Below are 17,680 nucleotides of genomic sequence, written 5' to 3'. Positions count from 1 at the left end.
TCCCATCCTCCCCCTCCTCCTCCTCCTCTTCCTTCTCCCCCTCCTCCCCATGAGAACCCCCTGAGGGCAGCAGGCCTCAGAAGCAGGTGAGAAGGGCCAGGTTCCCACTCTTGCTTTTCTTACTGAGCATTGTTTCAGTTGGATGAAAGTGAGGTAGCCCGGAAACTGCCTCTAAACCCTTGCACCTACCTCCTTGGGTGGAGGAGGACACTGACACCAGGAGAATGCTGGGACTTATCCAAGGTCACATGGCGGGACGGAGCAGGACCAGAACGCTCCAGTGCGGTCCTCTCTCAGGGGGAGGACAGAGCATACACCCTGCTTCTGACCTGGAAACTCGGAGACTCTGCTGGCCAGGGAGGGCAGAAGCCCTCTGGGCAGATGAATTTCAGCTCAGTTTAACAGCAGCAGTTCGAGCTCCCCTAGGGCACGTGGCTCCTGCTCCCATGGCCCCTGTGAGCCTGGCAGCTACCCACTCTCCATTCGGAGCCCACTCCTGGCTGCCAGGTCAGGAGAGGGAAGGAGCCTCTCAGGCGAGGGTCCTGAGTCCCCTCTTAGCAGCTCTACATCCTGGTGCCGGAGCTCCCTGTGCTCCTGGGCTCCCATTCTCCCATCTGTAAAATGGAAGCAGAGCTGAGGGTGTAGGTGGCAGCATTCTGCCCCTGGAACCAGGCCCAGCAAGAGGGATCTGGGCAGGCCCTGTTCACGTTTGGTGAATAACTATTTGAAAGCTGAGATCCTCCCCCAACTTCTCTGGGACACCTGTTCTCTTCGTGAGACCTAGTTTCTTTCCCTTTGATCCAGCCCCCTGGCAGACCAGGCACTTGAAACTGGGCAGAGCAGGGACTGGTGAGGAGAGGCAGAGCCCTGCCCTGGGGGAGTCCTTTTCTGCCAAAGAAGCTGAGACCGGTATCCATGGCAACCACTCACTAACACAAACCCAGAAGGAGAGAGGAGTACAGGGACCCAGCCTGGAACACAGGCCTGGCAGGGACTGAGGGCTTCCCCAAACACCTGGGCTCCGCGCAGGAGGGGCTGCCAGGCACGGGCTTTTAGCTCTTTTTCTGTCTGCTTGGTTGAGGCTGTCCAGAGCTGACAGTTGGGGAAACAGAGGCTCAGGGCCTTTTACAGAGTCACCTGAGTGTGTAGAAGCCAGGTCAGTCCCCAAGCTCCGTGTCTATCTTTGTGGATAAGGATATCAACACCTCTTCCGCCCTGCCCCCTCAGGTGGCTTTGTCCCCTTGAGCGGCCCTGCCCTGGCCACCACCAAGTCAGCACTACGTAAGGTCTGTAGGGCGGGGTGTCCCAGGGCCACATTCCAGAATGCCTGTCTGGTGGGTCAGCGTCCAGGTGCACCGCTGGGCTGGCCTGGAATGCCAGTGCCCCAGTGACTAACCGCCAGCAGCCCATTTCCTTGCTCCTTTTTCCTCCTTGGCCACTTTCCGGCTGGTTCTAACAGCATTTCTGCTGTGCCGTTGACCTGTCAGAGAAGTGCTTTGAAACTCACTGCCTTGATTTGGGACTCAGGGCCAGTGACTGGCCCAGCCTGTGCCTTAGTTTTCCCTTTGTGAATGGGGCCGGAAGGCTGCAGGCTGCAGGGTACAGCCTGGTCTGAGAGTGAGGCTGCTCAGAGAGGAGGAGTTCCGCGTCCCTTCCCCAGACAGGAAGTGGCTTTGTTTCTGCCTGGGTGTGGGGGCCTGAAATCCTGAGGGTAGAAGGGGGATGAGAGCAAAGGAGGCAAAGAGGACACTGTCTTGATCCCCAGGCCCCTGGGGCTGGGCTCCTGGTTGGGCCCTGACAGTCTCCTGGGCTGAGCTTCCTACTCCTGGCTTTATCAGAATTGCTGTGTGACCTGAGGCAGATCCTGACCCTCTCTGAGCTGTGAATCCACAATAGATGATTTCGTTCCTCTTTTTCTGTGGTCAAGGTCTTGCTCCCAAGGGTAGTATGGGGCACATGACTTGGTCTCAGGGACTCTCGTCTTCTGGAGCTCGGTTCTGCCTGTACCTCCCTTTTCCAGGACGACCCAGGACTGTTCCCTAGATGCTGCAGCGGCCAACCTTAGTTTTTGCTGCCGGGTCTCAGTGGTGTCTCTGCCCTCCTTCCAGGAAGTCTTCCCCGCATGCCCCTCACCCTGTCCACCTCCATCACGGCACCTACCCCCATATAGGGTGGCTGTCTCCCTTCAGCCTCACGTGGGTTGCGCCTGGTCATCTCTGTGTCCCCAGTATGTGTGGGGGGCTGGCACAGGCTTGGCTCTTGCTGGCCGACTGAGTGGCAGAATTGAGTTGACCCAGCCCTGCCTGTCCCCAAAGCCCATCCTTCTGGGCTGAAGGGGCGTTGGTAGGTTTGAACGACCCTGGACAAGGACGAGGCTGGGGCTTCTCTCGTGGTGGCCGGCGCTGCCCTTTTGTCCTGACTAGGGCACACAGTGAGCTGGAGGCCTCATGTCTCTGAGAAGGAAGCGGGGGGCAGAGATCAGTGGGGTCCCTGTCTGCCCAGCCCGCAGCCCTGACAACGGGGCTTCCTGGCCCCACGCTGGGCAGAGTGGCTCCTGTACATGCAGGAGGGCACCGTGGTGGCTTCGTCGGGTCTCTTCTGCAGGTAGGGCACTGGAGGCCAAGGGCTGGTCCCAGGTCACACTGCGAGGTGGGGTGAAGCAGGACGCTGGTCTGCTCTGGGCCTGGCCCTCTCTTGGTAGTTGGGAGTGGTCGGTGAAAGGAGCCCTAGGTAAGATACGGCGGAGGGCAGAAGCATTTATATTAGAGCAAGAAAGAAGCAGAACTGATGCGCTAGCCAGAGCTTGGAGGCTAGGGGTGGGGTCCCGGCCTCCTGCCTTGCCCTCAGTTCTCTGCCTCCATAGAGACCTTACTGGGGTCTACCCTCACGGCCTGGTAGCTCCATGGGATCTTCCTGGTCCCTTCACTGCCCAGCATGGACTTGCAAATGGGGTCCCAGGCAGCAAGGAGCACCATTATGCTTTGTAAACTGTGAAGGGCTGTGTCTGGGGGGGAGGGTGTTACTTGGTCATACACTGTTTCTAGCACCCAGGTGAGGGCCGTCGGTGTGGATGTTGAGAGGGGGCTGGCTGCAACCTCTTTTCTGGTGCTTTTCGGGGTGAGGTGGGGCGCACAGGCCAGGTCGGGGCGCTTAGGGGTCTGCTCGGCCTAGCTCCTGCCTGGCTCTGTTTCCTTCGCCTTCTGAATCTCTATTTTCCGTCTGAGGAGCGGGAGTCGCTGGTGGCCTGGGCCACTGGAGCAGCACACAGGGAGAAGGCTGAGGGTTTGTGGGCTTGAGCCACGCCATTCTGAGGTCTCTTATCTCTCCCCACCCTCTCTCCCCCCATACCCTGCACTTATCCCAGGTCTGTGGCCACACAGGCCACACCCTCCACGGGTCATGATAAGGGTGTGGCCACCTTGTCCCCGGCCCCTGTTGGTCTTGGGAGTCCTTGAGCCAGAACAGGGCCGGGGAGGCTGAGATGGGAAAGGAGTGGCCCTGCAAAGCCCCCAAATTGCTAAGGCCGAGTCTGGTTCCAGGAAAGCTGGCCCCAAATGATAGACCAGAACCACAGGCCAGAGGCCCGGCTGCCTGTCCCCGCCCACTCTGGGCAGAGAGGCTTGGTGGGAATGGGGGTGGGGGATGGGGAGGGAGGGCTCTCTGAGCTCTGGGGGTGGTTCTGCTTGCCTCGGGCTGGCGGGGTCTGTGGGCAGGGCTCTGGGTAGGGAAGGGTGCTGTGGGGTGCTCGTTATGGGGACAAGTCTGGAGTTTAAGTCTTCTAGGGAGGGGGTGGGGCCTCTCTGAGGGGCTGAGGCTGTGGGCCAGCGGACCCATCCTCAGGGTCCCTGCAGAGATGACCACTAAGCTGTCCTGACAGATGACCCAGATCTGTAGGCAGGCATGGGGGTAGGCGGGTTAGCACATGTAGAACAAACACGATTAAGATTTAGAGTGGACCCAGCAGGGATGTATAGGGATCCTGGGTCACTCTCAGATGGGCAACCTGAGGCTCAGGATAGGGCCCAGACGCTTCTGTAGGTCACTCAGTCTGTCCCTGGGGGGCAGGGGGAGGGTCTTGTCCTGTGGAAGCTCTGGGGCAGGTAGAAGTGAGTGTGCTTGACAGCACGGGTCTCTGGCTGAGGAGCTGCCTTGGCCGTCCCCATTCGGCTCGGGAAGGAGGGGGTGGGTGCCGGCGGGGCCAGGCTGTGGCTTCCCAGCCTTAGCCATTCAGAGCCAGGTCAGCAGAGCCAGGCCCTCAGGCCCCTATAATTACCGGGGTGGGAGTTGCCGGCCCTGCATTGGAGCAGGGGTGAGACTTCCAGAGTGAGCCAGCCCTGAGGCCTCCACAGGGGAACCAGGGTCCCTCCAAGAAGGACCAGCCAATGGCAGGCATCACCTATCCCTTCAGATCCCTAGGCTCTGTCTTTCCAGCCATCTGCCCCCATTTTGGAGAAAAGAAGGCTGAAGTGGGAATTCCCATTCTCTGGGAACTGGTCACAGCCGGGGCTCTTGCCCCATGATGATCTTGATGATCTATGATAACGTTTGTAACATTTATTGACTACCTACTATGTGCCAGGCACCATTCTAAGCATTTTACATGGATCAACCCATTTAAACCTCACAACAACCATGTAAAGCAGACCGTAAAATTAATCCTTGTTACAGAAGAGGAAACTGGCACAGAGAGTTTAAGTAACTTGCCTAAGGTCACAAAGCAGGGAAGGTGGAGAAGCCAGGATTTGAACCCCGATGGTCTGGCTCTGGAGCCCATGCTCTTGGAAATTCAGCTATGCTGCCTGCTGCTCTGAGAGAGGTAGGGTAAACATGGGGTGATGATGACTGTGTTTGGGGAGTGAACGGGAGCACCAGGTGGCCTGCCCTGGATGACAAGGCAGAAAGAGACCTCAGGATCATGTCCCAACCTTGCATCTGAGGCTGGTCTGAACTGGGGGGTCCTGAGGTCAGTGTGGGTTGCTTCTTACACCTTGGCCTTTTTGAGGACTCTGTGATGTCAGCAGGTTGGGTTCTGGACCTGGCTCCTCTAGGGGCTATTGAAGGACCAGCAGTGATGGGGGATCACTGTATCTGTAACCAGCCAGATGGGTGAGTCGGGCCAGATTCCATCCAGCTCTGGGGGTGCCTTCAAAGTTACAGGCACCTCCTCAACAAGAGCCCCAAAGGAGGGAGTTGGTGGGGGGCCACCCTGATAGACATGACCTTGGATCTGGGCCCTGGATGAGGTGGATCTTAGCAGGTGGAGATGAACAGTCCAGGAAGAGGGCATGGCTGTAGTCAAGGCTTGGAGGCCCGTGGGCCATGATATGTGAGTCACAGGGGATTCAGGCCAGTGGTTTCCAATCACCTGGGCAGCGTGTTAATAGATTCCTGGCTCTGGCTTCTAGACAGGGTGATTGTGCAGACCTGGAGCACGGAGGCCTCAAATGCTAGAAGAAGTCTGGGCTTAATTTGGGTGGCAATAGGGAGCCACTAAGCTCTACTGGGCAGCCACCCTCAGCGACCTAATTTGGTTACACTCTCAGAACAGTGTCTGGCATGTAGTAAGCACTCAGTACACTTTAACACCCATATTATTGTTGTTAGCAGTAGTATTACTGAACCTGGGACCTGGGCCAGTGGATTCTGAAGACCTCATGGGTGACTCTGGGCCCTAGCCAGAGTTGACAACCACTGTGCCACGGCCTTAGCTCCTTGGGTCCAGAGATTGTCTTGTGGTCTCTGAAACCCCAGCCCAGGACCTAATAGGAAGTTGATAAGTGCTTGTGTGATCAGGCTGCAGGAGGGATGCTGGATGGGCTAGTAGGGGCTGGAGGCAGGGAGTCCAGGGAGGAGGCAGTTGGTGAAGCAGAGAGAGAATCGTTGGGGCCCATTCATGGGAGGCAAGGGGGGTGTCATGGTCGACTCCCAGGTGTCTGGTCTGGGGAGTGGACCAGGTAGGTGGTGGAGCTGTGGAATTGGGGTCCAGGTGGCTGGGATGCTGAGAGATGATAAGCCTGTGGGATTGAGCCACCAGAAGGCAGTTGGCTTCGGGGGGTGATGGAGATGAGGACACTGAGCTGGGGAGGGGTGAGAACTCTTTTAAGAACTTCAGCTGTGGGAATTCCCAGGCGGCCCAGTGGTTAGGACTCGGTGCTTTCACTGCCATGGCCTGGGTTCAATCCCTGGTCAGGGAACTTAAAAAAAAAAAGACTTCAGCTGTGAAGGGGGGAGAGAGAAAGAGCGGCTGGCAGGGGGGATGAGGCCGGACTGTTTTTACCACCAGGAAGAGAGAGGGGCGAGCACGACTGTGCGCTGATGTGCAGGAGACAGGAGCGAGGGAGATGCTGGTAGCACAGCTCAAGCAGCGGCTGACCCGGGCCAGCTTCCCGGGAGGCAGGAGGGACAGTTGGCCTTGGACAAGAGGAGAGCCCCTTGGAGGCTTGAGAGGGGTGTAATTAGGGTCAATGGGTAAGAAAATTCAGGTGCTCCTGCTTTTCCAGAATGTTTTCTTGGCTCAGGGAGGAGGACCCTGTGGGCAGAGGACGATGTGGCTGTGGATTTGGGGTGACTGCCTGGAGAGGCCTGGATCGGGAGCTGTGGCCGTGGGACAGAGGGGGGCTGCGCGTGTGGTGGGAGCCCCACCTTGCCCGCCCCGGGCTGGTGGGGCTGGTGGGGCTGGTGGAGTGGGCTTCGTCTGAGCTGGAGGAGGCTCTGCTCCTGGGCGTGAGGCCCGTCCTGTGACCGCTAAACCTCAGCCCCCAGGAAAGAGGCTAAAAATAAGGCTGTGGTGAGGAAGGGAGGGCGTGTGTGGGTCCAAGCCTGCCTGGAGCCCAGAGGAAAATCTGAGACAACCGTCCGGGCTGCTGTGACACACGCTTCCCATGCCAGTGGCCAGTGGGACCTCACCCGCCTGCAGCCGTGGCCCTTGGCACGCCTTGAAGAGGGAAAACAACCGAGAAAGGCTCAGGCAGGGCCTGACCTAGGGTCTTACGGCCTGTACGAGGCCCTGTTCCCTGGAAGGGTTTCTCTGGCCTTCTGCCTGGAACTCAGGCCTTAGACCCAAGACTGGGTTGCCGGGGGTTACTGGGGTGGGGACATCCAAGGCTGCCCGCGCCTTGGGGTCTAGACTGCTCAGGAGTTCCCAGGGACCCTGGATGCCCACCTGGATATGGTGAAATATTCCTCCCCCTTACGAGGAACTCTGTTCAGCAGAGGAAGTCAAGGAAGGCTTCCTGGGACTTCCCTGGCGGTCCAGTGGTTGGGACTTTGCCTTCCAATGCAGGGGGTTTGGGTTGGATGCCTGGTCAGGAAGCTGGGATCCCACATGCTTCAGGGCGAAGGAACCAAAGTATGGAGCAGAGGCAGTGTTGTAGCAAGTTCAATGAAGACTTTGAAAATGGTCCACATCAAAAAAAAAAAAAAAAAAAAGGAAGGCTTCCTGGAGGCAGAGGCAAATGCTGGACCTTAAAGTCATGGGTGGGGGAGTGCGTCCAGTCAGATGGCTAGGATGCGCCTTGGGGAGGAAGCAAGAGTGTTTTGATTCGCTGCGGACACATGCCGCCTTTATGATGACCATTTTGATGTGGCCTCCCTCCCAGAAAGTGGGCCTGCGGTTGCTGCAGATCCACGCCCCCCTCTGGGCTGTGGGTGAGGACCCACAGTGCAGGGCCCAGGGGGAGTTTTACCCTCCTACCATCTCCTGACTATCCATCTTTCCGTCTACCCAACGCCTGAATTGTGATGGTCTCTGTCCTGGGTTCTGGAGATGACTTGCCATGGTCCCAGCTCTCAGGGGGCTCATGATCTAGTGGGGGGTGAGGCAGGCCCCTGCCCATCTACCTATGCATCCACGGCACAAACAGTCACTGAGTGCCGGACCCCGGGCTGGGGGGCAAGAGTGAACCGCGCAGAGGCTGTGTGGCAGAAAAACAAGCTTTGGTTCTGGATAATAGACGCGGTTTCACATCTCACCCCTGACATCTTATGTGCTGTATGACAAGTTGTTTCATTTCTTGGAGCCTCAGTTTCCTCATATGTAAAATGGGGATGATAGTCATAGATAAGCCTGGGTAGCAGGGATAGAAATACCCTCTGTAGAGCCTCACATAGTACCTGGAACTTAGCAGGACCCAGCAACTAGTGGCTCTTTGCTCCTGGCCACAGTGGATCCAAGGAGCTCATATCCGTGTCCCTCTGTGTCTTCTCTGTAGAACAAACTAATCCTAGTGTGACAAGTGTTAAAACAAGGATGGACAGGGGAGAGTGGGGGCAACTAGCTTATGGAGGGTGGTGGGAGGGGGAGAAATTAGGAAGACTTCCCAGAAGAGGAGGCATCTAAACTAGTCTTGAAGGTATGGCGAGAATTAGCTCAGCCAACAAAATCGCACCAGGGTAAGAAGAGGGAGTATGTGTAGTCAGGGGCCCATGAGTAGTTTGGGGTGGCTAGGGTATGGGGTGCGGGGTGGTGTCCTGAGGAGTGAGGCTGGAGGGTGGGGTTGGCGGGGCTGAACCTGCAGCCCCACGGCCTGCTGAAGGCAGGGGAGCCGCAGGTGACGGTGATTCTGCAAGAGAGGGATGTGATCGGATCAGGAGGCTACAGAGGCCCTGGCTCAGGACTGGGAGTGGGCTGTGAGGCCGGGAGGTGAGCATGGGTGGCTCCCCAAGGTCGGGCCCAGCCATGCTGCCCACAGGGCCTGATCGAACTCGGGGCCTCTGAGGCCGGGTCGGGGCACCTCGGAGATCCCACTTGGTGGACCTGCCATCCGCAGGCCCAGGACCGGCCCCTGGTTTCCGCCTTCAAGGTAAAGTCCCAGCCCGCCCTGGTTATTAAGTCATTAGCTGGGTCTCACACAGCCTCTTCGTTATGGGTAATTATGGTGAATCCACTCTGGGTATTAACAAGGAGGAGACCAGCTGCTCTTGGCTGTCAGGCTGCTAGAACAGGAAATCCCTCAGCATCCCATGCCTGGGTCTTGGGTGGGGGGACAGTGGCTTCTTCCCCAGCCCCAGCCACTGGACGGGACCCTTGTACTGTGTTTAGAGATTCCACTTTCAGCCATTTCCCTGTTGTGTGACTTTGAACATGTGGCTTACCCTTCTGTGCCTCAGTTTCCTCATCTATCCAGTGAGATGATAGTACCAGCCTCATAGGGCTGTCTGAGGGTTAAACTAATGAAGCACTTAATGCTCAATAATACGAACCATCATCATTTTAAATGCTGACATCATCATCGTCGTGTCGAATAGTTCTGGGAGTCCCCCGAAGGCAAGGTCCTGGTCCCTTCCTCTGTCCCCTGCATGGGGAGCTCCTGAGACAGGCCCTGTCTCCTTTCTCCCCTCTTCCTTCTCAGTGCAGATGTGCAGTGGTCAGGGGGACTCTGGCCTGTGGCCCAGCCTCCTGCTGTCCTCAGATAAGCTGAGGCAGGGGCCCTGGGGCTGGGGGTTGGGCTTACCCGGGAGCCCTGGTGGAGGGCTGCACGAGGTCAGAGGGGGCTGGGCAGTTGCTGGCCTCTATACAACCACGGCTCGGTCTGTCCACAGCTGTCGATCGTTTCTAGTTGTTCTGGTTGCCGCCCCCTTTGATGTAAAAAGCCCTAACGAGAGCGCAGAGGTGGCTGGGAGTTGGGAGAAGGGCAGACATGGCCTCAAGGGCTCCCCTTCCCCGAGGAAAGCAGGCCCGGAGCCCCGCCTGCTTCCCTCTGCCTCTGGGCTCCTGCGTCAGAAAATGGGGAGTCCTGGTTCTTGTCCTGAGGACAGCTGGGGGAGTACGTGTTTGTGCACATGTGCAGGTGAGCGGGTGTGTGTGTTGCCTGTGAGCCCTCTCCGCCCTCTCCTTGGCCAGGGGGCTTCTCCTGCAGCTTTCTGTGGCTGCCCACCCACCCCCCGGGCTGTGGGCTTTGTGGTCTCCTCTGACGGCAGGGTCCACGTCTGGGGTCCCAGCACTTAGGCTGGGGCTGAGCTGCAGATGGGCAAGAGGCCCAGGCTGGTAGGAGGCTTGGCTGCCCCGCTGGGCCGAGTGACCACGGAGGAGCCTCTCCTGTCTGCGCCTTGGACCCCACGCTGGCCGAGTGAGGGGATGTGGTCCTATCCCCAGTGTGAGCACCTCAGGGTAGAAGCTTGGCTTCCAAGGTTTCTAGTGGCCTGGCGAAACTCGGCAGGGTGGGGTTCTCTAGATGGGGCCAGGCTGGGCCCTGCAAGGTGGAAGGAGGGCTGGGCTGGGGCTGAGGGTCGCCTAGGTGGGGTGTGCGGATGGGGGGCACCCAGGCGTCGCCAGTAAGCACCCTCTGTCTTCTCCTCCCAGGTGTCCTTCTGGACATCCAGCAGCACTTTGGGGTCAAGGACCGAGGCGCCGGCTTGCTGCAGTCAGGTGAGGCCCACCTCCCGCCCCGGCCCCCCTCCTGCTTTCTAATACCTGGTGGGGATTCCCTGCCTGTCTCTTCCCTGTGCCTGACTCGCTGGAAAGAGCGTGAGTTTTGTGTCCAAATACCACCGTGGCCACTCACAAAAGGCACCACTTCCCGGAACCTCTGCTTCTGTTCTTGTGAAACAAAGCAAATAACACCTGCCCTGAGGGCCTGTGGTGAGGTACAGGAATGCAGGCAACCTGGGAATCACCTCTCAGATGCCAAAACAGGAAACTCCAGCTGGTCAGCCCCAGAGCCTCTCGCAAACCCAGGGCAGGAGCCTGAGAACCTGGGTCGCAGACTAGACCTGGGCTTGAGGTTCTCGGCCCCTCACCCGCCGGGGCCCAGCCTTGGGACTGATGGGGAGGCAGGGCCCGAGCCCCCCTGGGCCAGGGCAGCGTGGCAGGTGATCAAGCAGTTATTCCAGCCTCTGCGCCTCCCTCCAGGGTCCATGTCAACCTTGTGGCTGCCCTGCCTGCTATGTAGTCCTGTACTACCTGAGCTCCTGGCCCTCCACTGGCTGTGGCCCTGCCGGCTGTGCCCTCTGCAGGACCCTCAGGCCTGGGTAGAGACTCAGAGCCAGTATTATATCCCAGGGCTGGTTCTGACTCGGCCCTGACCTTGCTGTTTGGCCAGCTCCCTTGGCCCTGATTTCCCCTTGGTCCTGGAGTCCATCTGGCTGTGAGGCCCCGTTAGATGTGGCTGCGAAGGTGCACGGTCTGCATTCCACTCTGGGAACCCCGTCCCCTCCCGGGCTCTCCTGGGAGGGAGGGGCAGAGAGGCTGGCTCTGTCCAGGAACCTGCCTGGCCTGTCTGGGTGGCATTCCACCACGCACTGTGCCAGGCCTCCACGGCCTCCTTGAGCCACAGCCATTCAGCTAGGCTCAGTGCCCATCCTCATTTCCCAGACGGGGCCTCTGGGGCTCAGAGAGGGGAGGTGGAAGCTCCAGGGTTCAGCCCGAATACGTGAGAATTAACCGAGCTAGGACTAGGGCAAGGCTGTGCCGTCCAGCTCCTCCTAAGGGCGCCCAGGTCCCTGCCCCTGCAGACATCACCTCCACCCGGGATGTGAGCCCAAGCCCCTCTGCTGGCTCCTCCCCACCCCCCACCCCGCCCCCCTTGCTTGGCCTCCCTGGCTAGGTCAGAGCAAATCCTCCTGCCCTGGGGCCTGGGACAGGTTCCTCCAGCCTCCTGGGCTCCGTGCAATGCAGTGACCAGCACTTACAGCTGGAGAGACAAGAGTTCAAGCGGGATGGGAGTGTGGGAGGGAGATCAGGCTGCCGAGCTGGTGAGGGAAGGGCGGGAGGGAGCCTAGCTGCCCATCCCCCTCCTCCGTGGCCCCTGAGTCACTGGGGACCCAGCCCGAGCCTCATCCCCCTCCTGCTCTTGGCTTTGCTGACTGATCTGCTCTGGTCTCCTCCATGCAGCTCCCACCGATCGAGGTCAGGGCCAGCGCAGCCACCCAGGGAGCGGGTGGGAGGGCTGTGAGGGTCATAGCGCTGCCTCAGTTATGTCCCAGGCTGTGTCCTTCTTATCCCTGGCGACTCTGGCCGGAGGGGGATACATCACCCACAGCATCATCTTGTTTGAGTCTGCCTCCTACAAGCCCCCTTTGGTCAGCTTCACTTTCCAGATGGAAGGACAGAGGTCAAGAGAGGGGAGATGACTTGTTTAAGGTCTCACGGTGAGAGAGTAGCAGGCCTGGCATTGGGACTTCTGCGTATGAGGTCCTCCTGGCTCGGGACGGGGGCACAGATGGCCGCTGGATCGGTGAGGCTTATCCCAGGCGTCTGAGTGTCTGGCATCTCGGCGTTCTCGGGGTGGGTGCCTCTGGGCCATGGTGGGAGTTCCCAGCGCTCTCTGAGACCCTCCAGTCATTACTCTGTGGCCCTCACCCTACCACCTACCCTGGGCACAGCTGGAATGGCTCCCCAGGGTCTCCTTGCCTCTCTGGCCAACTGAGCCAAGAAGCCAGGTGGGCTAGACCAGGATGTGACTCAATGGGCTAGCAGGCAAGTCACCTAACTGGCCTCGGCCCCGGGCACCTGGCTCTTCCCTGATAAGGTCAGAGCCAGGTGTTGCTGCTTGCCCAGATCAAAGGGCCAGGGCCGACAGCTGGGGTGCCTGCTTATTTGTGGGCACCAGGAGCTGCTGGGCCGGGAGACGGGGTCGGTGCGGGGGGGCGGGGGGTGGCTGAGAGTTCGGCCTGGGCCTGCCCCTGCTGTTTCCCCTCGGGACCAACTCGGGGCTGGGGTTCGTGGCATCACGAGGAAGTGTCAGGATTGGGGGGCGGGGGCAGGGGGAGAGTGGGGACAGAGGAAGAGCCAGCTCAGACTGAAACCAGACAGCGCCTTTGTTTTGGGACTGAGTCTCCTCTGGCCCTGCTCCCTCCTCACTTTGGCCAGCCTGGCAATATCCTCCCGCTTCGACAGAGACTCAGGTTCTGAAGGCAGAGCTGGGCAGCCCCCGTGGCTCTCCCCGCAGGACCGTCCCGTTAGAAGGGAGGCCCGAGAACCTCCCTCCCTGAGGCCTCAGTGGCCCACCGAGGGAGGGTTTCCATTCTGAGCGGAGTTTGAAGGAGGAGTAGCTCCCATTCTTCCCGAAGGGGCTCTGAGTCTGGTGGGCTTCCAGGTGCCGATGGGGCTGGCTGTTCTGGGTCCTCCCCATCGTCCTGCCGGCCTGGGCCTCCATGCTGTGGGCAGGGAGGGTGCTGGGGCAGAGCCTGGCCCCACCCACCCCACGCCTGCCCGAGCACCCTCCCTGCCCACAGGATGTGGAGCATGGCGAGCCTCCTCCAAATAACAAGCTGGCCGGATCCGGACTTTGTAAAAATAGCCCTGCTTCAGCCCAGGCTGAGGTGGGGCTGGGCATGTGCTCCAAGGCCACAGTCTGGGGGCTCAGGGCTCGCCCAGTGCAGACCTCACCCGCTCCTGCTCCAGGACCACCTTCTCAGCAGCTCCGTGGGCTCGGAGCGCAGGTGGCCCGGGGGCTGCCTGCAGGGGCACAGAACTCGGCGGGAGTCGTCTCAAGCTTTGGGTGCGGGCCTCCTCGGCAGGCCCACGGGAGGCCTTCAGCCAGCACCATGAGAGGCGGGTGGCGCCTTAGGGGTGATGCCCAACACCCGTCTCCTCGATGACCTCCTGCCGGCCCCGTGAGGAGGGTCGCGTCACCCATCTTGCAGAGGAGGGAGTGAGGCTCAGCCCAGCTTCTGCGGGAGAGCCGGGGGCTCTGACTCCTCCCACGCGGCCCTCCGCGGCCCTGCCCCCAGCCCTGGCTCCCCGCCCGGGCTCCACTGTCCCAGACCTGTGGGCTCAGCACACGTGAGCTGACCGAGGGCTTCCCCACACCCCGACCACAGGATGTCCTCGTGCCGGGAAAGCCGGCCCTGCCGAGACCAGGGGTGGGACAGCCAGTCTGCCCAGAAAGCTCTCCTCAACCAGACAAAGACTGTGGGGTTGTGGGTGCTGAGCCCAGGAAGCTTCTAGGCCGGGCTGGTCTTTATTTTCAGCAGAGCTTCCCGCTGGCTGGAGAAGGCTCTGCACCCCCATCTGGGACATGGGTCACCTGTCCAGGCCTTTGCCTGTGCTGTTCCTTCTTCTTCTTTTTTTTAAAAAAAATTAATTATTTGGCGGCGTTGGGTTTTAGTTGCTGTGCGCGGGCTTTCTCTAGTTGCGGCGAGCGGCGGCTGCTCTTCGTTGCGGTGCAAGGGGTTCTCATTGCGGTGGCTTCCCTTGTTGCGGAGTACGGGCTCTAGGCGCGCGGGCTTCAGTGGTTGCGGCACGTGGGCTCGGTAGTTGTGGCTCGCGGGCTCCAGAGCACAGGCTCAGTAGTTGTGGCGCGCGGGCTTCGTTGCTCCGCGGCAGGTGGGATCTTCCCGGACCAGGGCACGAACCTGTGTCCCCTGCGTTGGCAGGCGGATTCTTAACCACCACGCCCCCAGGGAAGCCCCTGTGCTGTTCCTTCTTCCAGAAATTTTTTTCCCTCCAGGCCCTACCTAGTTGTGTTTAGGCCTCTCTGCTGGCCTGTGACAATGCTGAGGGCCGGGAGAGGGCCTTTCTCTTGGCTCCCCGGAGCAGAAGGGAGGGCTGGAAAGATGGATTGTGTCTCCCTGCTGACCTTGGATTCCCTTGTCCCCAAGGGGAAGGCCCTGAGAGACCAGAGAGTCCAGGGTAGGGAGGGTTGCTGTGTCATCTTGGGCAAGTTCTTCCACCTTCCAGTGGCCCCAGCTGTACAATGGGACAGATCGTAAAACTCAGGTTGGGACTTGGTGACCTTTGGCGGGACAGGGGTGGGGATGGGGTGTGGCTGCCCCAGCAGGAGTCCATCTGACGTCTCGGATGCCTCTGCCTACCCAGAAGAGCAGGCAGAAAGCCAGCAGGGAAAGCACTAGGGCGGCTGCCTTCCGGTTCTGCCGCGGACAGGAGGATAGGGACGGACCAGGATGGCTGAGGTCTGGCCGAGGCCTGGCTCTCCTCCTTCAGCCCCTCTGCACCCACCCAGTGGGGGCTTGGCCAGTGATCCTCCTTGAAGGGGGAGAACAGTGTGCCGTGGATCTCCACTGCCCTCTAACTAACACCAAACCTGGTACTAGGGGTTAGGGCCCGATCTCCCTCCGTGGTCTCATCTCCCACTACTTCCTCTCTCTATCACCTTCCCAGCCTACAGCCTCATGTGTCTTCCTGCTGTCCCCAACACACCCTGAACTTTCTCTGACCTTTGGAACATCAGCTGGGATCTTCTGCCTTCCCAGCCTGGCCACCTGTGGTGTGATTTAGAGCAGGGACTCTGGAGTCAAATTGGGGTATAAATTCTGGCTTAGCCACACACTAGCTGTGTGATGTCACTCTTAGCCTCTACTGTGTCCTCCGTAAGATGAAGATAATAGGGAGAATCAAATGAGATAATCTGTGCTTATGTCCAGGGCACATCCCTGGGCCTTGCCTATAGTAAATGCTCCATAAACGGTAACTGTAATTATTATTAACAATAAGCATTATGCCTCATTAACCATTATACAGTCTTATAAGATTTGCAATTTATATTTTAGTATATTTGATTTTAAGTCGCATCATCACGGTGAACTCCTATGCAGCCTTCAGTGCCCTGCTCTGCCATCACTGCCACTATGAAGCCTCCCTTCATTGTCTTGGTAGGATTTGGCCCTCCTTGCGGGTTCCCTGGCATTTTAACTCTTTAAGCTGGGCAACCCATGGACAGGGTCCTGCTCCTTGGCCAGACGGGGGCAACTCCTATTCTGATTTTTTCTGCCCACTTCTCACCTAATACAGACAGGCATAGAGGGAACAATTCTTCCTTCTCCCCTAACATGTGTAAGTCCTGATGAGACTGAAATCTCTTTCCAGCCCATATCCTGGTCTGATCTCAGGCAGGTCCTGGGAGACAGACCCAGAAGGAAAAATTCTTTCTCTAGATATGAGGAAATAATTTCTACCTTGACTGATCTAAACAAGGGCCCAGTGTTGACCAAGGCTGACCCACTCGGGGCATGGGCAGGGCGTGGCATTAAGCACCTTACACGCATTATCTCATCCAGTGCTCAGAGCAAGCAGGGAGTTGCTATTTTTATCTTCATTTTACAGATGAGGAAGTTGGCGTGCTGGAGGTGGCTTAGGTTCATGAGAGTTGATTGTTAAATTTTCAGGAATTGTGTGAGCTCTTTGTTAAGCACAACCGTTATTACAAACTAAATTATATAAACTTACAATTAAACAACATCACAGCATAGCACAGGGAGATTGGCTCGGTGCTTCGTGATGCCCTAGAGGGTTGGTACAGGGAGGATGGGAGGGAGGCTCGAGAGGGAGGGGATATGGGGACATGCGTATGCGTAAGGCTGATTCGCTTTGTTGCGCAACAGAAACTAACACGGTATTGTGAAGCAATTATACAATTATACTTTGTATAATTATACTCCAAAGAGCTATTAAAAAAAAAAACACCAAAGGTAATAAACACTCAGAATTCATCACCCCCGAATTATTTTGCTACCTTTCACTATTATCTACGTTCTTAAGGTTATTTATGTCTGTTGGATCTAGGTGGTAGAAATACTCTGTACAACTCTGTGACTGCATCTCTCTTCCCAACTCTGATTAGTGACATCACATTGGTAGCTTGAAATCAGGCCACGGTGGGAGTATTTGCACCATGAAAACGGGCAAACACTACACATCAGGGCTCCCCCCCGCCCCGCCTCATTTTTGGAGAGCCGGTTGCTAAACATTTATCAGCACACCACTGAATTGAGGGACAGAGAGGTTGTGACCTTCCCAAGGTCACCCAGCTGGGAAGGAATAGAGCTGAATTCAAGACCAGGCACTGCGTCTCTGGTGCACGGATTTGCGCACCTCTCTGCTAATTCTGCCCGAGGCCCCAGTCACACAGTTGGGATTAAAAGATGGCTCTCCGCACCCATACACGCTCACCGTCCTGCTCGCTGGGATAAGTGAGGGACGTCGCGCTGCACCAGCCCAGCCTGCCCTCACCTCCTTCCTCCCCTCCCTCTATCTCTTCTCCTAGGGGCTCAGGTCTGTGAGGGAACAGCCAGACCCTGTGAATGTTTAGCTTGGCCGGCCGCCTTATCTGCCCACCCGGCCTTTGTCTGGCCATCTGCCCGTCAGCTGTGGGATTGCCTTCCAGGAGGAGGAATCAGGGGCTGCCTCACCGCATGACCTAGCGACTACCCTGCGTTGCTGGACTCTTTATCCCCCCTGGGACCTCGAAGGCCCCTCCCATACTGGTAGTGCCATCCCCACAGGGTCCTCCAAGACTCTGCTGCTCTATTGTTCTGGAAGAACAAAACCAGGTCACATCACTCCTCTGCTCAGCATCCTCTGGTGTTTTCCTTTCTCACCCGTAGAAGCCACAGTGAGCCACAAGGCCCTACCCCATCTGGCCTTTCCCCCAGGGTCCCTCTGCTCCAGCCACTCTGGTCTATTTGTTGTTCCACAAATAAGTTAAGCACATTCCTGCCCCAGAGCCTTTGCACTTGCTGTTCTCAACCCAATATTTGCATGATTTGTCTCCTCATCTCCTCCAGGTCTTTGCTGAAATGTCACCTCTGACCTTTCTTTTAAAATTATAACATCTGTTTTCTTTTTCTCACACACTTTTCCTATGTCCTGTTTCTGCCCTTTTCCCCTCCTTAGCATGTGTCACCCCTTGACATACTATATTTTTTATTTCATTGTTTCTCACTAGAATGAAAACTCCAAGAGTCTAGGAATTTTGGTCTTTGTTGAATGGATGAAAGGATG

At 58.0% G+C, this 17,680-nt stretch overlaps 1 protein-coding gene across 5 annotated transcripts in view; it reads left to right on the top strand.

Moving 5' to 3' along the window:
* SPNS2 (SPNS lysolipid transporter 2, sphingosine-1-phosphate) overlaps positions 1 to 17,680 on the top strand; it is a 43,336-nt gene that overhangs the window by 13,260 nt on the left and 12,396 nt on the right. For 4 of the 5 annotated variants that reach the window (XR_008619408.1, XR_008619407.1, XR_008619405.1 and 1 more), the window contains exon 2: positions 10,301 to 10,366. The exons of the other annotated variant lie outside the window; for it this stretch is intronic. Coding sequence is in view for 1 of the 4 variants with exons in the window: in XM_024127851.3 (XP_023983619.1) it covers positions 10,301 to 10,366 (66 nt within the window). In the remaining 3 variants the exon portion in view is untranslated. The remainder of the gene's footprint in view (positions 1 to 10,300; positions 10,367 to 17,680) is intronic. 5 annotated transcript variants of the gene reach the window in all.

This window comes from Physeter macrocephalus, chromosome 14 (genome assembly GCF_002837175.3).
Source record: "Physeter macrocephalus isolate SW-GA chromosome 14, ASM283717v5, whole genome shotgun sequence".
In the NCBI taxonomy this organism is placed as follows: domain Eukaryota; kingdom Metazoa; phylum Chordata; class Mammalia; order Artiodactyla; family Physeteridae; genus Physeter; species Physeter macrocephalus.
Note: the sequence above shows the minus strand (reverse complement) of the source record. Positions and strands in the feature narration are given on the sequence as shown.